Below are 23,698 nucleotides of genomic sequence, written 5' to 3'. Positions count from 1 at the left end.
CCTAATCAAGCTTTTACATATATATGTATATATGTACACATACATACATACATACATACATACATAAATATATATATAATAAAAAATATTATGTATATAATATTTTTATTGTATCTATGTAATAATAACTAATTTTTATTATTCTTAATTTTTATATGTCAAATAAAAAAATAAAATTATATATATATATTTTATTTTTATAAAATGTTTGGCCCATAGTCTAGCTCAAGATGAACCAAGCGCAAATTTACAAGCTTTTGACTCGAGCAAAATTTGAGCTCAAATTGAGTTCAAGCTCGAGCTTGAATAAATAGATATTCAGCTCGACTTGACTTGAGTCCACCCCTATTATTGCTACCTCATTCTTTGGTGGGTTGATGATCCAAAGGCCTTGGCCTATAATAGTCAAATTTCCATACACCGTTGTTCTTTGGTGGGTTGATGATCTGAAATTACATCTAAGGGTGTCAATGGACCAGTTATGGATTAAACCCCATCCAAACAAAAATCATTTTGAATGGATTGGATGGACCAACAAGACATATTGAATTGGACCAATCCAGACTTAATGATCCAAATTATTTATTGGATTGGATTGGACCTGATATGTTCATAATGAATTTATATTGTATTGAGTTGGATTAAACAAACACCTGATCCATTGATATAAGATAGGAATATAGGTGTTAATGGACCGGGTTTAGACTGAAACCAATCTAAATTAAAACAAATTTGAACAGAGTAAACGGTGTAAACATGGGATTGGACCAATCGAAAATGGCTGAATTGGATTGAATCTCATCCATTTGTAATGTATTTATATTAGACTGGATCGTATTGGACCAAAACCAATCCAATTGACACCCACGTTACACTTAATGTTTTGTTTTGTTTTTTTTTTTTTTTTTTTTGTAATATGTATTTTGCCAATCATGTCTATCAATTCGTGTATACCCGAAAACCCTCGCTCTTCATTTCTTTCCCAAAAACTGAGAACAAGAGGCAGTGAAGAGAACCTAATTTGTCCTCCATCCCTCCAAGTCTGGCTATTTATGATGGACACACTTCGATATATAATATGCCAATCTGAAAGCGAGGTATCATAAACCTTTTTTGTAAATTTGTGATGTTTGCCTTCTTTACACGCACTTATTTCACCGAATAAGGGGCTGTTGTTTCACTGAATGGAGAAGGTGGGTTGTAATCATCATTTACCCTTTCTCAGGATCCTAGACACAACCTAGCCTAGGATTTTAGAGAGACATTACCTGAGAAATTTCTACCAAAAAAGTTATCTGATATTCAGTGGAGAGAAAAGCCCTCTAATCGCATGCCATCTGTTTGATTAAAAGTCGGTGTGCGGAAAGATTATCATGGGATTTTGCTGTATTTTATTGGTTATGACACTTGCAAACAAAGTCCAGGTGATAAGGTTTTGAGAAACGCCAAAACTTGATTAGAGGTGTCACTCGGGCTGTGTCGTTCGTGGCCCGGTACGATAGTATGTAGGCCGTGTTAGGCTTGACACGATTGTGTGGGTCATATTGGACCTGGGGTTTTAGGTCTGCGGGCTGGGCTGGCATGGCATAATCGAGTGAGCAGTGCCACCCGCAATTTGCATGCTGGCACGGTCCAGCCCGCAACCCGGCCTATATATATTATTTATATATAATATATAATTATAATTTATATATTATATGTTATATAAATTATAATTATATAATAATATAGAATATAATATATTAATAAAATAAATAGATGTTTTCAATTTTATTATATAATTAATTTTTTAAAATAAATAGCTTTGGCCCGATATGCGATACAACACAGTACAATATAGGTCCATACGGGCTTGGCTGTGGGTCATGCCAGTCTGATCCCCAAGTTATCTCAGGGGAGGGTGGCACGGCCTAGGACAACCCACGGGCTGGGCCATGCCAGCTCAACATGTCCCGTTTTACACCTCTAACAATGCTTGATTGTGGCTTTGTGGGTTTCTTTGATTTGTTCTCAGGCTTTTAGCTTCTTATTATTATACTTTTTAGGTTTCATATTGTGGTTGTTCTTGCCGCTGCTTGTATTTTACACCTATAATTCAGTTTGTGTAAAAATATAAACATATAAAGTGTAAATGCATACAAAATAATACAAAGTACAAGGTTTTGCACTTTAAGTATATAAGTACTGAATGAAACCGGGAAACTGAGAGAGGATGAAGTAAAAGATTAATTGTCGTTCAGCGAGTTGATATCAATTTATTTGGAAGGCAAGCTAACAGATGGTGTCTCACCGGCATTGTTAGATATAAATATGTATATAGTTTAATTGATCTCAACGAAGTTTTCTCATTCTATCAAGCTATGACTTGATTTATCAGCTAGAGAGAAAGATTTCTTACTTTTAAGTCTGCTTTAAAAATGATATATCTTCAAGGCACGTTTCTCTCCTATCCATACCGCAACAGTTATTTCTTCCAGCAAACTTTTTCTTTTTTTTTTTTCTTTTCAAAGGCATTTGTAGGCCCTTGAGTGTGCTGCAGAAAATTTCACATGTAGAGAGCTAAGCATGCACCATGTGGCATCTCAATTGTTGAGGTTAATAAGTAGGTGGATACGTGTTTGATTACTTTCCATTTGAATACGATTTTATTTGCTTTATCTAGATCTTACTTCTTGGAAAGAAGATGAACAATATTTTGGGAGTATTTTAGTAAAGTTATATATGAATTGACATGCATAAGGGTAAATTGGGTATTTAAAAAAGTATTAAGTTAGCATTTTTCATTTAGGACAAGACAGAAGGTTGGGATGGCAATTTCTATCCTATACGGTGGGTACATGCCCCATTTTTTTTTGTGTGTACGTGTTTGGAGAACGGATTTAGGATGAGGACAAGTTTTGGAATTCTACAACTCATACATGTATGGACAAAGTATGATATTAAGCTAAACCTGACCTTCCATGACCCACACATTGTTAGAAAGTATATGAACTTTATGTATTAGGTGTTGAATTTAATAATATTTTGAATTTTATGTGAAGGATAATTGATTAATTCTGTATATTTTTACATGTCTTGATCAAATAATTGAAAATTTTATTGTTTATTTATGCTATTTTACTTATTTCTTACTTATATATAACAAGAGATAATAAAAAATTGGATGCAAACTCTAAATCTAACCTGCCCTTCCCTTGAATGTCGGGAGGGTAGGGTTGATGAGAGTTTTACATTCTCATGTACAAGGTAGATTTGAATTCTCAAAATCTAACCCACTATGGGTTTTGGAGTAGGTATAGGTTGGGAGGTTTAAGAGGCAAATAGGGTCTAGAATCTACAAATCCCTCTTTTAACCCACTATGATGTTTAGATAGTATAGAGAGGTTTTGTTAAAGTGAAAACCTGAGAAGTTTTTATGATTGCCAAAAATCTTAGGAGAGGTTCTTATATTTTACCCTTTTTTAAATAGGTACGTGACAATGTGGGAATAAGTTACATGTAAAATACCTGAAAAACAAGGTAGAAATTGTGAAGCGACTAAGTAACATAAAAGACATGCTCTCATTCTTCATAGTAGGGAGGGGTGAAAAGAGGCTTTCCCCTCTAACCATAGAAATGAACATTTGGGAAGAGTTTCCCCGAGCTAGGGGACGTTGGGGATCTCTAACCTCCCCAATTTGTGGTTCAACTATTTTTTCATTTGCAATTTCATGCATTTGTATTGCAAATGAAATTGTATCACAAACAACCAAAACCTTTTAAGTTAATAAATTAATAGACAAAGTACAGATGAATTTATCATAAAACCTCGTTTTCCAAGTAAGTCTTGTTCATGCCTTGATAAATGACTTATATGGGTAAATGCAATATCCGAGAAAGTGCTTTGTGAAAAATAGATATCTAGGTAAGAGCAATTATCAATATTCTTTTATTTTCTAGGTAAAGGTATGTTATAACTGATTTATCCAAAAAAAAAAATGGCATTATTAAAAGGACAGTATTATCCCATCAATTATAAGCGATTTTCAATGTACATGGTAATTAATTTTCCCAGATTTAGGGAAAGTATTACTTGCGTAAGTAAAACTGCATTTAACATTACTCATTTGAAGGACTTGTCTCATATTAAAATGCCCGAGTTTTTAATGTCAAAAAAGAGATAAACCCTTAAAATAAGAAATGTCAAATACAATTTAAATGAGCTGCTCAAGAATCGTTTTTTCAGCGGGACCTACTAATACCAATTACCAAAACATGAACAAAGTTTATTTCTTTTTCATGGGACCTACAAACTTACCTGTCCTTTGCTACTTTTCAGAAAACATACGAAGCTTAAAAGCATCCTAGGTATTTAGAAATTAAGAGGAATCATCAAAATATGATCCAGTTTTCAACATCAAGATAATGGAGGGGGTCATTGTAACGATGTTGGAGGGGGTTATGTAAAAGACGTTTCAACAAAGTTTGTGGGGAGATTTCAATAATTTACCGGTTAGGTTATTAATGTCAAATCAATAGAAGTGATTATTTGTATAATTTACATGAAATGTGAAGTAAATAATTTGAAGAGATTGAAGGTTTTTTGTTTTTTAACAGGAAAGGTTTAAGTATTTTACCCTGATAATTAATAGACGCACTCAGAAAGCACATGCGTGGTGCATACGATTGAGAAGAGGAATTGGCTTGGGCTGGACAGATGCATGTGATAAGTGGCCTTGATGGTACACAAATCATTTACTGCCACCCTCAGAAACATTATTGTACAACAGCTATGCATATAAATTAACAAATGTAGAAAAGAATATATAATTTAGATGGATGACAAGGAGACAAATAGCCTTGAAAGAAGACAAATGATACTGGTGTTCTATCTCGTCTATCACATAGATTTTTTTTTTTTTTTTGTAGATGTTTATAGCGAAATGCTAGTATATGCACTTTATGATATGATATGATATGGAATGAACTCTAACCACACAACTCTATGTATGACACCAGGTCCTGAGGCTGAGGTTGCTCACTTGTCCTTAGGACTCATGTTTATAAGATGGATCAAATCATAGACGTGGTAGTCCAGTCATATCATCCCGAATCCTATTACTAAAATTTCAAGGCTGTGGGATTAAGCTTTCTTATTTTTATGTTTACAAATCCGACGGTGACGGTACGAAGGACAGCTTGTGTTACATCAAAGCTTCCAACACATATGCTTAAGAAAAACACATATACTAATTATATAATAATAAAGAAACAAAAAAAAAAAAATAGAGCTGGTGGGTCGCACGGCAATTGTTCAGACCATGTCGGGGGCGGGACCAGTCAGATGCTTACCCCAGCGAAGAGAGGAAGACGTAACCGGACCACCGCCACTCGCCGGAAAGGACTGGACGGCATGTTCTTTGAAGAGCATCAGTTATGGCCTCGCCTTCTGGCTCCCACCAGCCTGCCGACCCTTGGGCTGTTGGTATTTCTTCTCAGAGCCAGAGCTCAAGATTTGTAAAGTGGCAGATTCCGGGCCAAGAGGAATGTTAGGGTCTAAAATCAGAGTTTGACATAAGAGACTTGAGATCTAACCTCTATCCCCGCCGTTGCTGCTGCCAAAGTTGCGTGCCAGTAGCGATGAAACAAGCTTCTTTCCCTTACTACTACCACCCTCACCGTCTGGTCCTTGGGATTCACTGATGATCAGTGCACGGTCCTCTGATATAACTTGCAGCTCCGGTTCCCAAGCTCGCCTTAGCAACTGTGTAGAACTGCTGCCACTGATGCCTCCTCCGTCTTCTTCTGGGGATATCTTAGAGGAAAACTGGAGAAAAGAAGTTGCAGCAGCGCTAGTGGTCGTGCCCCGACTCGGCCAATGCCGTTTAAGTTCAGCCTTAATGGCACTGCCGATGCCGGTGCCTGCACTGGAAGCGTCATAAGAATAACACGAAGAAGAGAGAAAGCAGGCGCAGAGGCGGGGAGCGGGAGGTGGATCTTGTGGAAACAGACGGGGTAAGGGGAGGATCACGTATATGATGCCCGTTTCCAGCTGGGCGTCCAGTGGCAGAATGGACAAGTAGCAGCGCTTGAATGACGAGGCTGACGTTGAGGAGGAGGTCGAAGTAGGCGAGGAGGCGTGGGCGACGAAGTGGTGGGGGTGGAGGAGAATGAGATCAGAAACCTTCACGGGGATCACGAATTGGTGGACTTGGCCGTCTGGGCGGATCACGTGGGCCGTCTGTCTCCCGCATTGTATCATCCGAAGCCCCATCACCGTCGCCGTGCTGCCGCTGCTGCTCTTTCGCCCCATCCGATCGAGTCTCCAGCATTCCCAGTTGTTAATGGGGACATTTTATCAAGTTCAAGAAGGAAACCGTTTTCCTGCTGTGGCCATTGTGGTAAACCCCAACACGTGTCCCAAATATCGTGTATCTGCCTCCTACGTGCGATGAAGGCGGTTTACCCGGGTCCGAATCTCCTATGCTAACGGGTACGGCTCCATTATTTATTAGAGGGCTGTAATGTATTGTATCATGTACCGTAAGTAATGGTATCTGTTTATCCGACCGAATACGATCCGGTTGGATGACCCGAATTCAATCCCTCTTGATCTTGTTATACGACTCTAGTAGACTCGAGAGGAATTTTTCAGCCCAAGCCTCAAAATGCAGAATGGAAACCCCAAACCTGCTGGTCTGGTGCAGTAGCCCGTAGACACTTCCAATTCAGACATGAGAAGTTAGGCTTATCGGGCTGATGGGCCGGTGGTGGCCATTGGCCAAGCAAACAACGCTACTTAAAATTTCGAGTTTGCTGATCAACGAGCACTTATACGCGGCCACTAGCTACAAGTGCTCATGTTTGCTTCCTATAAAAAGTTAAAATATAATCTCTCCTCTGCTTGCAGGTAATGCTGGAAACAAAACGACATATCGGCTGAGGAGATCCTCCATCATCACACTAACGCCTCGAGAAAACATAGTTGAGTCTGCAACACATCTCACCCAAAAATCCATCAATTGCATTAGCTCCATGGCCGATCTCAAGGACAAAAAATCCCATAGAAATGACCATAGAAACATAAATAATAGTGGTTCCAAATGCATTTTCCTTGGGCTGCTTTTGAAAACAATGCAAATGGAGTGCAAATCTTAGTTTAGGGTAAATTTGCACTTTGGTTTACTTTTGCCTGTATTTGGCAGAATTATATTTATACATTGATAAATGGCAGAAAATACATTTTTCAATGTATAATTACATTAATAATAAGGCATAAAAGCATATCAATAAAAAATAAATAAATTTGTATTCAAGTAGGCTTTTGATAAAAAAAGAAGACATGCTTTATTGGAATTCGTATTTGCATCTATTACAGTAAAAATCTGTTTGGTAAGAATGTAAATTTGTCAATGCAAAACTAATCAAACTTTGCAATTTATATAGACCATTTTACACTCTACAAATTTATATTCACACTTATTTGCATCGTTTTCAAACGCAGCCTTTGCACTCATGTCCTGTCTGTCACCCTAACCTTGACTCCTTGAGGGCAAATTCAATGTTAGAAGAACACACCAAATGACTTTTTGCAAGTTTGCCACGAAATAGGCCCAATTGATCCATGAATAAAACCATGTTAACACCCAAAGTGACCAATGCGAGAGGGATAACTATATCATAATTATATATATATTGCTTCATGCGCACCCCTCATCCCCTTAACCCCAACTTGTCGAAGATCCTACCAGCTAAGCCACCATCAGTTAAAGAATAAATCTTATTTAAAGTTTAAGATTTCTTTTCATTTTTATTTTGGTTTCTATTCTTTCAATGATGGAAAAAGTGACATATTTCAACTTAAATTAAGGACTAAAAAGTCTTGAAAATGTGCTATAAAACATACAATTGAAAGACTGCAGGTCAGATCAGCTTCAGAAATTGCATGTTACTAAATCCAATTGGGTCAGGTTAGGGTTGAGACAAACATGTACCAAACCTGACCTACTAACATTCACCACTTGGGGGTCTAGTCCATTCGAGGGGTAAGGTACCAATCCTAACCCAACCGCCAAGTAGGTAAGGTTCCAACCCACTTACCCAAGCTCCAAGCTATTTGGCCTAGTGCTTATTTGAATAAGCAGTTATTTAATGCGAGGACCACACCAATAAGTAATTATTTGCATTTGGAAAATAAACCCAAATAAGTGCTTATTCCTGAAAATAAACCCAAACAGGGGCTTGATTTCTTAACCAGAAAGAACACAAACTTCTAAGAACTAATCCAAACACTCTACTCAACTATTACAGAGAACCCCATTCCCTGCACCTTTGGCCTGGTTAAATTACTACACCACACGTACATTGGCTATAATTCTCTTAATCCGGCGAAAACGAAACTGGATCAGATGCCATAACCCCGGAGATAGACCATTGAATAGCCTACATTTGGTGCCAACCGTCATCCGCTTGGAGTCACATCATCATATCATGTCCATAAATAGTTAGATTTTGTGCCCAACAGAACAAAACAAGTGCCTAATAACTACAGCAAACCTATAAATTTTGGTCTGTTACATAGGGTATTTTTTTTTATTTGTAACATCATTTGAGTTGGGTGTTGAAGGTGGGGATGGGGGTGATGAATCAAAAACCCATATCCGGTGACGCGTTCAGCATTCTGGAGTCATGCGCCAATTGCTCTTGAGAAACAAGCGCCCCTGCATGACAAAAAAGGTACTCGGTCTTACGCCCAGAAGTCTCGATAAAGAATGTGTGAAAAGAAGATATGATGCAGTGAATGGGCCAGACGCTCTATTATTGTAAATGCAAATAAGACGAGTGACTAACAGGGTCCGCAGGAGGCATGGTATTGTTAGAGCGAGGGCCACCGATATGATACGATTCACGTTCCAAAACTGCATCAGCAAACTGATAAATATCAGAGCCTGACTTCTGGTTCCCAAGAGGTTGGGTCGTTGCTTTTTGGAGCCCTAAGAAGCCAGGCTCCACATATGGCCCCAACAAACTTCTCTCCCTCGATGCAGGCAGTCCGGTAAAGCTTTGTGCCACTGAGTTTCCATTGAAGGTCCCATCCCCATACCATCCATATGGCCTGAAACCACTGCTCATCATCTGTTCTACCCTATCACTCGTCTGTCCAGAACCACCAACTCCAGCAAATGGAACTGATGACGGTAGACTACTTCCTGCTCCAGTGCCAGTTGCAAGCCCATTGCCTATTCCTGCTATATTGCCCATCATATGTGCAGTAACGACACCACTTACACCTGGTGACCCATCATTAATCATGACAGGAACCCGAGAGTTGCCACCCAGCATGCTGGGGAATCCACTGCTGAAAACATTCCTACCTGTTAATCCATCAAACAAACCTTTGTCATGAGCAAGGCCAACAGTGCCATGTTCCTGTGATTGCATGGTCATGAGATGTGCCTGGAGTGATATAGTGGAAGTAGGCCGAGGACGTTTCACGTCATGGGTTTTCAATTTCTTTGCGGGTTCAACCTCATCAGCTTTTCTCTTTGAAATTGCTCTTTCCTTAATTTTCTTGTCAAATGATGCGTTCTCCTTCTCCAGTTTAGCAATTTTGTTATTGATATTCCATCCTGGAAGAAACTTCATGGGGTCGATCTGGTGATCCTCCATCAGCTTGGTTATGGATTTCAGGAAAGCAATTTGCTTTTCATTTGCCTCTTTCTGTGAAAACATAATTATGGATCAATAAAGATGGTAATCCCAGCAAATATAGTGACAAGATGTACACATATACCATACCAGTTGCAGCGGTGAACCCTGTGCTTCTCTCCTTGTTTTTTTCCAGGATTCTTTGGAATCACGTAAAAATGATGTCAGCATTGTCTGAGGAGGGAACTTCTCTTCAACAGCAAATACCCATGTAACCTCAACAGCTTCAACATACATTTTGTTCTTCACCATCGTCTTGATTATATCTGTGACATCGAATATTTAAAATAGATTTGAGAATCAAACAATGGTCATCTAATTCTGAAGCATTTTTTTTCATGACAAAGGCCATAAAGTCAAAGCTAACACAAGAAATATATTTACAAACCGGAGTTTAAACCTAACATAATTGGTTTCATCCACTTTCATCCCTTGCATGATAAATGACATGGCATATATGTGAAGCATGACTACAAATTAAGATGGAAATTAGGACACTAGGAAGATAAAGCAAGTACTAATAACAAAAAAAAATATGCATTTGATTTTTAGAAAAATATAAGATGGATAGCAGGATGCCCATGTTCCAATCAAAGGGCATGTTCTTTCCAGTAGTAAATAAACCACTCCCCATGTCTGATATTTTTTAAGTGCATCCATCTCATTCTGCATTATTTCCCACCATTTAGGCCTAGACAGAGATTCTTGTACATTCTCGCAAACTAACTCATAGGAGACAGAAGCAAAGTTGGATCCACTAACCTTTTCTCACGGCAATGGAAGGTCCAGGTCAATGAGATGGACCAAAGCTGGCATGCTCCCCACGTAAAGCATATAAGAAATAAGGGCTCAGTAATAGAAACAAACTTATGCCTAATGATAAGATCAAAGTGGAAATACCCCTTCTAAGCTAATAGCATACCCCAAAAACATAATCTGATTGCCTTGGATAAAACTTGGACCTACAAGAACCAAGAAATAGAAACAAATTTATCCCTAATGGTAAGATCAAAGTGGAAATACCCCTTCTAAGCTATAGCATACCCCAAAAACATAATCTGATTGCCTTGGATCAAACTTGGACCTACAAGAACCAAGAATGTGGACATAAAAACTACATCTAAAGACTCATAGTCACTCCCATCATCTTTTATATTTCATACACCTCATGGTCATTCCCAATAGTCCTCTTGGACAATAGATCCTATAAAACACAATGATTGGAGAAGAAAGTTATGGAACAGTTTAGGTTCATTGTGAGGCTACTAATAGGTAACAAATTAGCATTTAGCTTAGGAACATGAATAACAGAAGTTGTCAGATACTTTGATGCTCCTCCTGAGAAATGAGAACCATCAACCATCAATGCTTAGTTCTTACCAGAGCATAATCGGTATGAATGATCAAAGATGAAACACTAATCATGTCATCAGAAGCATCTGAGTTTGTTAAAGGTATGATGTGATTACTTGATAAGGGTAAAATGTCGGCAGTGACACAAGTACCTGAATGTGCAAATTTAAAAGAAAAGGACCATGTGTCTGAAGCAAGATTCCCTCTACTCCCAACTAGCTCAACTATTTACGATACTTCTCAAATTTTGCTAGTCTAGATAAGGAAGAAAAGGTTGCCCAGGTACAAATTCACGTTAGCATGAATTGCCATGTTAGCATTTGATTTCTTGGGATTTTCGAACCTGATTGGCTTCAAATTCATGTACAACTTCCAAAACATCTCTCCGTTGTGCTAGGTCTCTAGTGTGCTTTCAGCCTTTTAGAATAGTCACAAACCACCACGACATCTCCTTTTCCTCACATAGTCTACAAGTACAACTAGAAATATCATTCTCCCTAGTGAGAATATGTTGTCTAGAAATATCATACTCCTAGTTCAATGACTCAATCTAACCACAAACTCAAGGTAATTTGATAACACCACTCCACAATCTATAGGTGATGAGTTTCTTACCAAATAAACTTGAATGTATACAAATATAATGCCAATTATTTCTCCCCCAGTATCAGATTATTTACTTTGCTCCTTAGTTGATATGCTCTACCTACATTCAATGCCTAGGAATAGATTACAACCAACTGTCTTCGATTTCATTCAATGTTTTAGCCCACAAATAATTCCTGCTAATGTGAAGCTACATCATTTTTTTCTTTTTCTTTTTTTTTTTTTTATCTGTAGTACAAAGAACCAAGGCAGGACTACTAATAGTGAGCCTCATGAGCCATAAGAGACTCTTAACCATTGTGGGTAAGACAATGCAAAGTTCATATATTACAGCACAGCTTACTGCACACCTGGCACTCTCAAGGGCCACTTCATTAGCTGACCTAGCAATCCAAGAAAAGGAGATATCAGAGAATGAAGATGTCAACAAAATGATTGCATGAATGACCTAAATAGAGTTTCAGGATGCCAAAGAGGGGTTGTTTTTTTTTATCAGTACCAAAGAGGGGTTGTTGATGAATACTTATCAAAAAATAGAGGGGTTGTTGATGAAAGAAATAAGCTCTGCAACATCTGACTCCAACAATATCTTTTGAACACCCAAACACCAAGCCTCCACTAGACCTTTATGCATGGCCAAGACTTTCATATGAATATGGTGCCATAGCACACAGCTCCCATTGACCGATATGAGCTCACCTGAAGCCGCTCTGATCACAAATCGAGTCGTTGCACACTGCATATTGATCTTGCCTACTCCGTCAAAATTAAGCTTGACCCATCCAAATAGCGATGCACACTAGGATTCAAACAAAGGATGTGCAGACTCTCTTACACCTTTTGCATGAGGTGTGCTAGAGGCTATATGCCTCGTACAAAAAGACAGAAAGAAAGAGAAGAAAAACATATGAGATCCCCATGCCTCTCCACCCCCTCCTTCCTCATCCCCCTCCTCTTAAGTAGGCTTAGGCCTCTTACATTCTGAACTATGCCTCATGCTTCCAGGTAGTGGAATGTGTCATGTCATGCCTCCATGTTTTAAAACATCAATGCATAATGCATAATAGTCTCAATAGCCTCCATGCCTCCATCGTCTTTCATCACCCCGTCCTCTTCCACTTCTGGGATTGGGTGGAACTTGGGTCTAAGAAGGGATTTGAGGGACTCTGACTTTGACAGTATTTCGAGCCTTATTGCACTTCTTGATAACGTTGTCTTAGACCCCACTAGGGCGAATTCTAGAATTTGGACACTTACCCCCAATGGCATCTTTTCTTGTGCTTCTTTCTTCAAAGTCTTAAGTCAGTCCACCAGTCCTACTTTCCCCCCTTTCCCTGTTGATGAGGTTTGGTGCAGAGCAATACCTCCTAGGGTTGGTAGTTTTTGTTGGGAAGCCTATCTGGAAAGAATCAACACTGGTGATCTACTCCAAAAGAAGAGACCCAATACTTGCTTGCCACCTCAGTGGTGTGTTCTTTGTAAAGCGGATGGGGAGATTGGTTTTCACCTACTGGTGTCTTGCCATTTTGCGAGGTCAATTTGGGATTGGGCTTTCTCCCTATATGGATGTAGTTGGAATCCTCCATCAGACTTTTAGGGCCTTTTTTCCCCTTCTTTTTTCAGGTGGCGGATAAAAATGGGAAGGACTATGTGGAGAGGACTAAGGGCTGCAGTATGTTGGACACTTTGGGAAGAAAGAAACTCCAGGATATTCTCAGAAGCTGAGAGAGGAGCAGCAGATCTGAGGGCTATCATACATATTAGGGCGATATAGTGGCTGAAATCTTTGGAGCTATTCACAGATTACACTGTGGATGACATGTTGAGAAAGTGGGGTGAAATTGCAAATTGCACACAGACCAAGTCAGTAATGAATGTGGCTTGGACCCCTCCACCTGGTGGATTCTTGAAATTAAACTTTGATGGGTGTAGTAGGGGAAACCCGGGACAATCGGGGATTGGGGGTGTTTTTAGGGACGAAAATGTGGTAATTTCTGCCATTTTCTCAGGCCCAATTGGAGTGGGTGACTCCCTTAGAGCTGAGATCTTTGCAGTTATGGAAGGAGTCCAGAAAGCTAAGGAGTTGAACATCAAGAAACTCATAATTGAAGGGGATTCAAAGGTGGTGATAGGGTGGCTGATTAAAGATCGCAATGGCTTATGGAAGTACAACAATGGGAGAAGGAAATTCAAAGTGGCTGGTGTGGGAGATGGAAGTTAAGACATGTTGGGTTAAAAGATCGGCTAATTCCCTAGCTGACGGTTTACCTAAACAAGGGGCAGAAAGGGATTCACTATTTTGGGCTAAGCTGTAACTTTAGTGTTTTTTTTTTTTCTTTTTTTCCTTTTCTTGAGGTTCTTTGTTGCTCTTGGAAGATAAGTGTGTTTGTCTTCCTCTTGTAAATCTTCTATTGATTATTTAATGAAAGTGTTATTGATCAAAAAAAAAAAACGCATTACCACATCTTGGGCATGTATCATCAATATCAATGTGACAAGATTTTAGCTTCACCTTCACAGGGAGGGCTTTGTGGCAATATTGATGTGGAATGCTTTATTTTATGTTAAACTTCAATCCTCCATATATAATTCCAACCAAGTTGGTTAGATGGTAAGCAGTTCCGACTAGAAACTAACCATCCTTGGTTGGGCCCCACGTAAGCTCATCTTCTAGAGATACCCAAGCAAGTGAAACTTGCAAGATGAAAGCCACTTCATCCGAAGAGAATAGATTGCACAACAAGGTAGCATTCCACTGATAGGACATGATGGATGAGATCAACCACCCACATTATCTAATAAAAGTTTTTTTTGATCAATAACAAACAATAGCTTAGCTTTAGAGTTTGAATTTCAAATGTCGGCAGGTCAAGGATCCTCCTAGATTCAGATTGATGAGCCATGACCTACCCGCCATATAAAGGGAGATCCTTGCCCCATAAAAGACTCCTCTAAGCCCATATGGGTTTGGTTCCAACCTTGGCCTCCAAATGATCATCAAAAGGGTGCCATCTGGACTTGAGAATATGAACCCACATAGCATCTTGCTTGTACAACAGATCCAACACTGCTTTGTTAGCAAGGCCCAATTGAAGGCCTACAAATTTTGATAGCCCAAGCTTCTTTGGACCTTAGCATAAAAAAGATACAGACGATGTCCCACTTCAGCCAGTGGCTTTTCTTCTCTCTCTTTTTTTTGATTGAAAATGGTAACTTCATTAAATATTTCAAACGGTGTCAAAGTACAACTATCAACTCCTATAATGAAGTTGACCCAATTTACATACTCATTACAACACTACCCAAAACATGTTCTCTCTTACAATCCCTTGTTTTGCTAAGGTATCCGCTAGCCCGTTAGCTGACCTTCTTGTCCACTTAAAGCACACACCAATCTGCCTCTATTGATTATTTCCCTTATCATCTATCTATATTTCCATGCTCCCAAGCAACCTGACTGCATCCACCCCATTAACAGCTTAGAGTCCCTTCAATCTCCATTTGATGCAGCCCCAATTGTTTGGCATACGCTACACCTTGAAGTAAATCCATCAGCTCTGCTCTTAACGAATCTCCTCCTATTGGCCCCGAAAACATGGCAATAATTCTGCCATGTTGGAGAAATTGGTCCAACCTGAGATCCTATTGGACATAGTTTCCAACATGTTGGAGAAAAACTCAGTCTTATTTTGACCATGTCATTGGGAAGGCGCAAACACTTTGCCACACCATTTGATTGTGGAATATGTAATCTTCAAGCTATTAGATGATGGACTCTTCTTGGCATAGAAGCACTAAAGAAGATCAAAGATTTTCCCCTACTTTTAGCCATCCCAGAGAGCTCATTGAATTTCAGATTACCCTTGCAATCATTTCACATTGACTGAGATTCACCTTTGCAAAGATGAAGCAATCTTTAGCGAACAAGAGGTGGGTAATTTGAGGTCCAACCCTACTCAACTTAAGGCCCACAAGGCTGTTGTCTTCAATAACTTTACTTTTAAGCATTGATAATCTTTGCATATCTAGGAGGAAAAGCTACAACAATATTGGATCACTTTGCAATAACATATACTAGCATATACATTATGCATATGACTTTGAAGGCCAGATAAAACCCCTTCCCTCTTCTTTTCCATATTAAGAAAATGAAAAGCTTCTCTGCTTCTGAATTAATAAATTTATTATCATTCATCACAAAAGATGAAAAGCTTCAACGGCTATATGTATGTAATTGTAGCCTGAGATTAAGCAACCCTTTAGGAAAGCACTTTGAATTTGATCAACTTATGCTTTAACATAAATTCTATGCATCACATTATATAAAGAAATTGACATGTAGCAATTAATAGATGATGGCTTCTTGCACTTTGGAATGAAAACAAGGCAGTAAACTTCAATTCTTCTGGAACTCAAATTGAGATAAACATCTCCTGCAGGCAGCAGTGATTTCTGATCCCACCAACTGCCAATACTTTTGGAAGAAGAGCCTATTCATTCCATTTGGGCCAAGAGCCTTCAGTTGCCCAATTTGGAATCCAACTGTCTAGATTTCCTCCTGGATAAGATAGAAAGCCTGCATAACATCATGGTTTGGTTTGGAGTAATGGAATCTTAGAATAACCAAGGAAAGAACTAGTTATGGCCCTAATTGAAGATAATATATTTTTGAAGTAACTTCTAAAGGTTTCCATAATAGCAGCTTCTTGGTCCAACCATTAGGCATTCAGATTCTAGATTTTATAAGTCATACTAACTTGCCTTATAGTGATAATATGGAAGGAGGTATTACAATCACTGCATTTCAGCTATGTTATGCAAGACTTTTGGGCCCGATGGGTCTCCTATGTCTAAGCCACATCCAACTCCTGCTTACTAGCCTTAATGACCTTATGGTGGGGCACAACATTAGTCTAAGAACACATGTTCTTCAGAACACTTTTCAGATGAGCAATTCAAACATGAAGGTTCCCAAATACATTTCTATTCCAGTGTTTGAGAGCTTTCAAACAAGCTACAATATTACGACTGATATGAATACTTGGATTGACATATCATTCTTCCACCCAGTTGGATATAATAACCTCTTCATAGGACTCCTCAAGGGTCCATATTGCCTCGTAACAAAATGGACAATGCCCAGTCCATTTCTTCGAGAAGAGCTGAAATCTAATCGGCATATGATCTGAGCCAATGGGCGTTTCATGAAACACACAACAATTTGGGTATAAGGCCCCCCAACTAATATTAGCAATTCCCCAATCCAAGCATTCCTGAACATTTGCTTTACCACCCTTGTTATTACTCCATGCATAAGGATATCTGTTATATCACAAGATAAGAAATCTGGCAAGTGCCAATGAAGGATCTAAATTCCATTAAATGTCTTCTTGATGGCCTAACTCCTCCAGATTTTGCAAAAAAAATCGAGGATTTCATTAAATTTATCCATCACAATAAATGGCTCTGAAACTATTGCACCAATTTGAGAGAGCTGACTCCAATACATATGCCTATGGGTAGCCTCCGCCTCATCATATTTCATATACAAAGGTCCCACACCATGGACCACCCACCATAGCGTCCAATATAGAGCAGTCTATCATTCTCCTGGATACAAACAAGATATCCACCATTTTAGGGTCTTTCCATGCCAAACATAGGCCACCTAATAAGCCATGAGGTTCCATTAAGAATACATTAGATAAGCCAATCTTCCTACAAATGTTATTAGCATACTTATTCTGCTTTTCTGTTTCATGAAGAAAGTTGGGCTTATAATAAAGAGTAAGATCTTTGAGTGCATAGACTATTAAAGGTCACCCCAACCCCTAGCAGTTCCAAATGGAAAAACTCATGGCTCCTGACCATGGGCCAAAAGCTGATTTTTTTATAGTAAAAGAAAAGATTTCATTAAAAAAGAAAAATAGTAGAAGGTATTAAGCTGTTAAGGTAACACCTTCAAACAAAGCATACACACGAAAAAAACAAATTAGAATAAACCATCAAAATTACAAAACTGCAACTTCAATCCTTCCCAATCTGAAAGTCTTACCAACAATTGCCGCCAGCCTATCCAAACTTCCAAGACTTGTCTCCATATCAGCCTAGCCTTTTTGCTGCTTCTGATCTTGCAAGAGATAAATAAATGACTAACTGTTTCCTCCTGTTCTTTGCAAAGGTAACAAATGCTAGCCATACTAAAAACTCTACTCTTCAAATGATCCATGGTCAAGACACTATCCACATCAAAAAGCCAAATCATGGTTTTAAAAACCGAGCCAAAAATGGAACCGCTTTGACCACCAGTTCCCAGGTCAAATCGTCTGACCTTCCCATACCTCAGTCAAACAGTTTTTGGGTCCAAAAACGGACATGGAGCCAGTTTTCAAAATCATGAGCCAAACAAAGGCTTCCACCCTCAGAGGGATAGGGTTACCCCAAACACCTTCAGCCAGGTTTGAAGCCAATTGGTTCTTGCAAAGGGCCAAGTATAATGTTTTTATAGAAACTTTTCCATTTGAACATTCCTTCCACTACATCTCATCTCTTGAGTGACTTGAAACCTTTGTACTCTCCAACTTTTCCAATTATGCAATGAACTCTTCTATTTCCTTCTCGAGCAATGACCTCCTAAACCTTGGACACCAAAACCAATTGCTCACCTCTCCTTTCATTATGGCTATTGGCCACTTCATTAGAAGAATCATCTTCCTACCCCTCAATCTTGCTTGGAAACCTCACCTCAATATGCCTAATTCTTCCACATTAATAACAAAATTTTGCAAGTTTCTAATACCTAAGATGTATCTATATACTGCATTCTACACCAAGGCACCTCACTTGCAACTCTAACTTTTAGCGGCTAGAGTACATTAACCACACTCAAACCTATATGAAATTATTCACTTGTCGTTGTTGTTCCCATGTTGTTTGGCCCAGATTTATTGCCTCCCCCACCAGATTCCTAATTTGGATTCCAACCTCTGAACATATTCTCCCATCAGTAAGCATAAATATGAACCCGAAGCTCACATTTATGCAAACCACATCTGGAGACATCAAGAGATGTCCACTCCTTCCCACAACTGTTGGCGAAGAATAAGCTAGTAACGAAACCACCAAGAACTTCTCACCAATCAAATCCCCCATTAAAGGCTCATCACCTTCCCTTCCATCGAAGGCAAACCATGACATTTAGCTAGTAAATTGTTAATTTTTTAGATCTATCAACTTATCTTTGCAATCTCTTCCCCTTCCATTAAAGGCTCATCACCTTCTCTACTCCCCAAGTTTGTCACAAGATATAAGAGCATGGTCCAAAGACACGGATCGAGAACAAACTCCAAGCACTGTTTCTCCCAAAAGAGAAACATTAGCAAGGACCTCCCCCCCCCCATTTTCAAGTGTGCAGAGCTTATTTAGTACTACATCGGTGAGGGGTTTAAAAAAGAGAGAGAAACTCTTGTGGAGATGTGCTACAGCAGCTGTATGCTGGAGTGTGTGGGAGGAAAGAAATCAAAGAACTTTTCATGAGAAAGAAAAAAGCAGGGAAGCCATTATTGAATTAATATATGTTAGGGTGGTTCATTGGGTCAAGTCTACGAAGATATTTGAAGGTTGTTCAGCAGGAGACATCATTAGAAAGTGGGAAGAAGTGGCTCAGTCTTCTCCCTTGACTTCTTCCCCTAGTCCTGGTACGACTCCTCCAACTTTGGGATACATTAAATTGAGCTTTGATGGTAGCAGTGAAGGAAACCCAGGCCCTTCAGGTATAGGTGGAGTGTTCCGGGATGAAGAAGGTCGAATTATTGCCATGTTATCAGCACCTATAGGCTGGGGGATTCATTGAGAGCTGAAACTTTGGCAGCTCTGGAAAGGATCAAAAGAGCCCAGCAGTTGAAAATCAGAAATCTGTTGATAGAAGGAGATTCTAGGCTGACAGTTAGCTGGTCGCAGGAGGAAGATTCTAGTCTGTGGAAGTTCTCAAATGAAAAATAAAATAAAATCAACCAGATTACTCAAAACATGAAAATTCAGGTTCAGTGGGCCAAGAGGTGTGCCGATTCTCTGGCAGACTCTTTGGCCAAACAAGGGGTGGGAAGAGCAAATCTTTTTTGGGCTGTGCTGTAATCTGACCATTAATGTTAGGGAGGGGAAGTGTTTTTACCCCTCCCTTCATATTGTATCTTTCTATAATATTTTTTCTTAAAAGTTACTGTTATTGATAAAAAAAAAAAAAAAAACATTAGCAAGGTATAAAAGCAAACTCTCACCAGGGGAAGACTGGACTCAAAAGACTAATGCTGCATAAACTTGCATCCTAGTGGAGCAAGATTTCTTGATTCAATTTGTAACAGATTTGTTCATGCACATCAATTCACAAGCCATCTTAGTTTCCAAGGCACCAAGGTGAGGTTAGGCGGGGGCACCTTGTTGCCAAGGTGATGGATTTTTTATGAGTAAAAACCATGAATCTTAGGCTAGCTTTCTAAGTTCCATAGCAAGTAGCAACCATCTTTCACTAGTAATTGTTTATAATCTTCATAAGGAAATGAAATAGAAAATCAGCGTATTCAAGAAACAAAAGGAAGAAAGAAAAGAAATTTAAGAAAATAGAGCCGAACCCTATTTTTTTCCTAGGAAAAGAAAAGAAAGAAATCTTCAAGAGTTGAACAAGAAAATCAATATATGTTGACTGGACAAATCAAATTTAATAATACTTTTTTATTATTGTAAGCAAGGCAACCCTCCATGGGCGCCTTATCACATAGTCATGATCATCATATCATTCTCTTGAACCCATCTTGCATAGGAGCAGGTTCTATAGTATCTCTAGTAATGTAGCCTAGCTTCCCACAACCTCCAATGTGGATTCTTATAGATTGAGGATACACTAGTCACAAGTGCATTGAGGGTCTCTGCAACCCTACTTGTAATAAGATTCTGATCCATGTGTGCCTTGGGATGTCCTCCAAAAGCACCACCCATCAAATAAAATCAACTCCACTGGTGCCTTTCTATAATCAGGGAACCAAGACAAATAGGAGACCCTGCCCTACAATCACAATTATCAAAAGATTCTTAGTGTTACCCAACCTTGGTGCAATGAAAGGGTGAGAAATATGGTGTGCTTTCTAATCACCCCAATACTTCCCAGAACAAGTGACAATTTCAATAAAAGATTAAAATGGACTAAAAGGAGCCTAAGGGCCACCTCAGATCCATCCCTAGGGTCTTCAAACAAAGCAACTTCTCTTATCTTTGGTTTGTCTGATTTTTAAGCAAAAAACTACAAAATCATTTACTGGTTATCCAATAGACCAAAACTTCCAAAAATCCTTAAGAAACAAGGAGAAATAATCTTTACTTGATCAGCCTTTCAATCTTCGATAGACACGACCGATTCTATCAGTGTATGGGTCATAAGCAAAGAAGAAAGGTGGGGCATTGTTCTAATATCAACTTGTCTTGAAAAGCAATAACCGAAGAACTAAACTAATTGAAGAACCAAAAGGAAAACCGGCAAAAGATGAAGATAAGAAAAGAGGAAAGAATACCAAATCATGGGGGTGATATGTAGCCCCATAGTCTTTTGTATTAGCTGTTAAGGTTAAAATTGAAATTACAAATATGCCCCTAAGTAGGGGCCCACAATATAAATTGAAAAGAGAAAGCATACAAAACCAAATAAGGGCCCAGTATATAAATTGGCCCACTTCACAATATATACTAATGAAATCATTCACATGTAAACTGCAATCATCTTAAAACTTACAAAATCAAGTAGGTGACAGCACATATTTATTGATCAAGTGTTTCAACTGGACAACAAACCATGGCAAAAACCAAGAAATAATCAATTGCAATCCAACCATTTAGAACCATAAAAGGAATAAGGGGTATTGGATGTCAAAGCATTAGAGCAATCAAAGTTAGATGGATCAGTTTCATGTCAAGTTGCAAAAAAAGAAACCAATAAATATGAATGAAAAGGGTGGTTGCCAACTGAAATTGTTGTGCAACTATTTACAAATTAACCATCCAATGATGTCAAGGCTCTAACAAAAAGAGATAATCTAGTTAGATGAATGTCAAGGAAATCCTTAAAAAGAGAGAAAGGTTGTTAGCAGGATCCCATAACTGATGAGATGAATTTTCATTATTGAGTCAACCTGATGCCACCTAGACACCACAAAGGAGGTAATGCTGTTTTTGCAGGATCATATTAAGGGATTGCCATTTTCCATAGCATAATGGCCTTTTTCTTGAAAATCAAAAGTTGGACAGAACAAGTTCAAGGAGCCAGAATAACTCCCAAAAGCATCAGTTGAACTTATCTACCTGGAGGATGTTTCCTGACATTACCAGCCATATAAAAGTTTCCACTCTTGTAGAGCTCCCAAAATCATGCTTATACCTTCACGTAATACAGCTGTTTCTTCCTATTTTATTATAAGAAGACCTCACTGTCTTGAAGGAATGATTTATTACAAGTTACAAGTTCAAGGAGCCAGAAGAGATAGGGGCAGACCAAAAAGGACATGCTTTGAAGTAGTAAGAAATGATTCAGTGCTCACAATTTACCAATTGATATGGTACTGAACAAATGGAAAGGTGAAAGATCTTTAGGGAAATAAACTAACCCTTGGATTACATTCCTCTTCCTTGATTCTCCCCTCTCTATCTCTCATTTTCTCGCCTAATTTCCACTTTGTTTAGCATTCTCACCAAAGGAATTGCAACTCTGAGATCAAGGTGGCACCTGCATCTCTTTTAGAACCTTGCAAAACTAAAGGTATGGTGAGATAAAGTTTGAATGTTGCACACTTAAACCCACTAGAAATTGGTTGAATATCCTTCCTAAACAATGCACAAGAACACTTCAAAATGGGTACCATACCCTTGATGGAAAGGTGTGGATGTCAAAACCAACATAAGGGGCTCTTTCTTTCTTGAACTCACAATATGACTAAAAAGTAAAAAACACATTCTTAAAATAGCACTAGACAATATATTGTGAATTAGTTAATATGGGACAGGAAGAAGAACAGTCCTACTATGGTGTATTTAGTGGAAAAGTCCTAGCAAGGCAGGAAGCTCTCACTCGTTTGTCGTTCAATCACGTTCTATTATGTAGAATTACTGCATAAGGGTGACAAAACCTCCCCCTTTCAGATTGAACACATGTAGTTTGAGGTGGATGGCTTTGTTAACTTGTTGGAGAGCTAGTGGAATTCAATGGAGGTAGATGGCTCAGCAAATTATGTGATAGGCATAAAGTTAAAAGGGCTGGATGAGAAGATTAAAAAATGGAATAAGGTCTTTAAAGGGGATGAAAATAAGGAAGAGATGTTAAACATCATTCAAGGGCTAGACTGAGAGGAGGAATTAAGGAAGCTGAATAGAGAGGAAAGAAAGAAAAGGACATCAGCAAGACAACAATGTGGTAAACTAGCTTACCAAGAGGAAGTAAAATGGAGGCAGAGGTTGGCGGTATATGTTGAAGAGATAAGAGAGAACACAATTTCAAAGGTAGGGGTGGATGGTCAAGTGATCCAGGAGGAGCACAGAATTCAGCGTGTTATACTTAACTTTTCTGAAGATCTGTTCAAGGAAAAATGAGAATGAGTTCATAGGCCAAATTTGGAAGGTATTCAGTTCAATGGTTTGTCTGAAAGCCAAGTGGAGGACCTTGAAAAGGAATGTAAAGAAGATATCCATGAACCAATCTGCGAGATGGAATGTGATAAGTTCAGGGCCCCGATGGTTTCAGCATGGGATTCTTTAGAACATGTTGGCATTTCCTGAAGAATGATGTAGTGAGGATGTTTGAAGAATTTCATAAAAGATTGAGCCAGACTAGAAAGGTGGGGCAGTAAATTTAAGAGATTTCAGGACTATAAGTCTAATCAGCAATATCTACAAATCATCTCAAAAGTGCTTGCAAAGAGAATAAAGAAAGGGATGGGAAGTATAATTTCTCAAAATCAAGGGGCCTTTGTTGAAAGTAGGCAAATATTGGATGGGGTGTTGATTGCTAATAGAATGA

General features: G+C 38.8%; 1 protein-coding gene and 1 long non-coding RNA gene across 2 annotated transcripts in view; one reads left to right on the top strand and one right to left on the bottom strand.

Moving 5' to 3' along the window:
- The first annotated feature begins 5,305 nt into the window (after nt 1-5,305).
- Nucleotides 5,306-7,332, top strand: LOC148862235 (uncharacterized). Its single transcript, XR_016110360.1, has 2 exons — nt 5,306-6,472; nt 6,890-7,332. It is a non-coding gene; the product is annotated as an uncharacterized LOC148862235 (long non-coding RNA).
- A 1,094-nt stretch (nt 7,333-8,426) lies between these two features.
- FRI (FRIGIDA-like protein) overlaps nt 8,427-23,698 on the bottom strand; it is a 37,272-nt gene continuing 22,000 nt past the window's right edge. The window contains exons 2-4 of the mRNA XM_088979640.1: nt 9,778-9,953; nt 8,830-9,699; nt 8,427-8,699 (exon numbers count right to left, since the gene is read on the bottom strand). Coding sequence (XP_088835766.1) covers nt 8,652-8,699; nt 8,830-9,699; nt 9,778-9,953 — 1,094 coding nt within the window. The 3' untranslated portion in view covers nt 8,427-8,651. The remainder of the gene's footprint in view (nt 8,700-8,829; nt 9,700-9,777; nt 9,954-23,698) is intronic.

Source organism: Nelumbo lutea, chromosome 3, assembly GCF_056320005.1.
Source record: "Nelumbo lutea isolate HS-2025 chromosome 3, American lotus-T2T, whole genome shotgun sequence".
NCBI classification, from domain to species: Eukaryota; Viridiplantae; Streptophyta; class Magnoliopsida; order Proteales; family Nelumbonaceae; genus Nelumbo; species Nelumbo lutea.
Note: the sequence above shows the minus strand (reverse complement) of the source record. Positions and strands in the feature narration are given on the sequence as shown.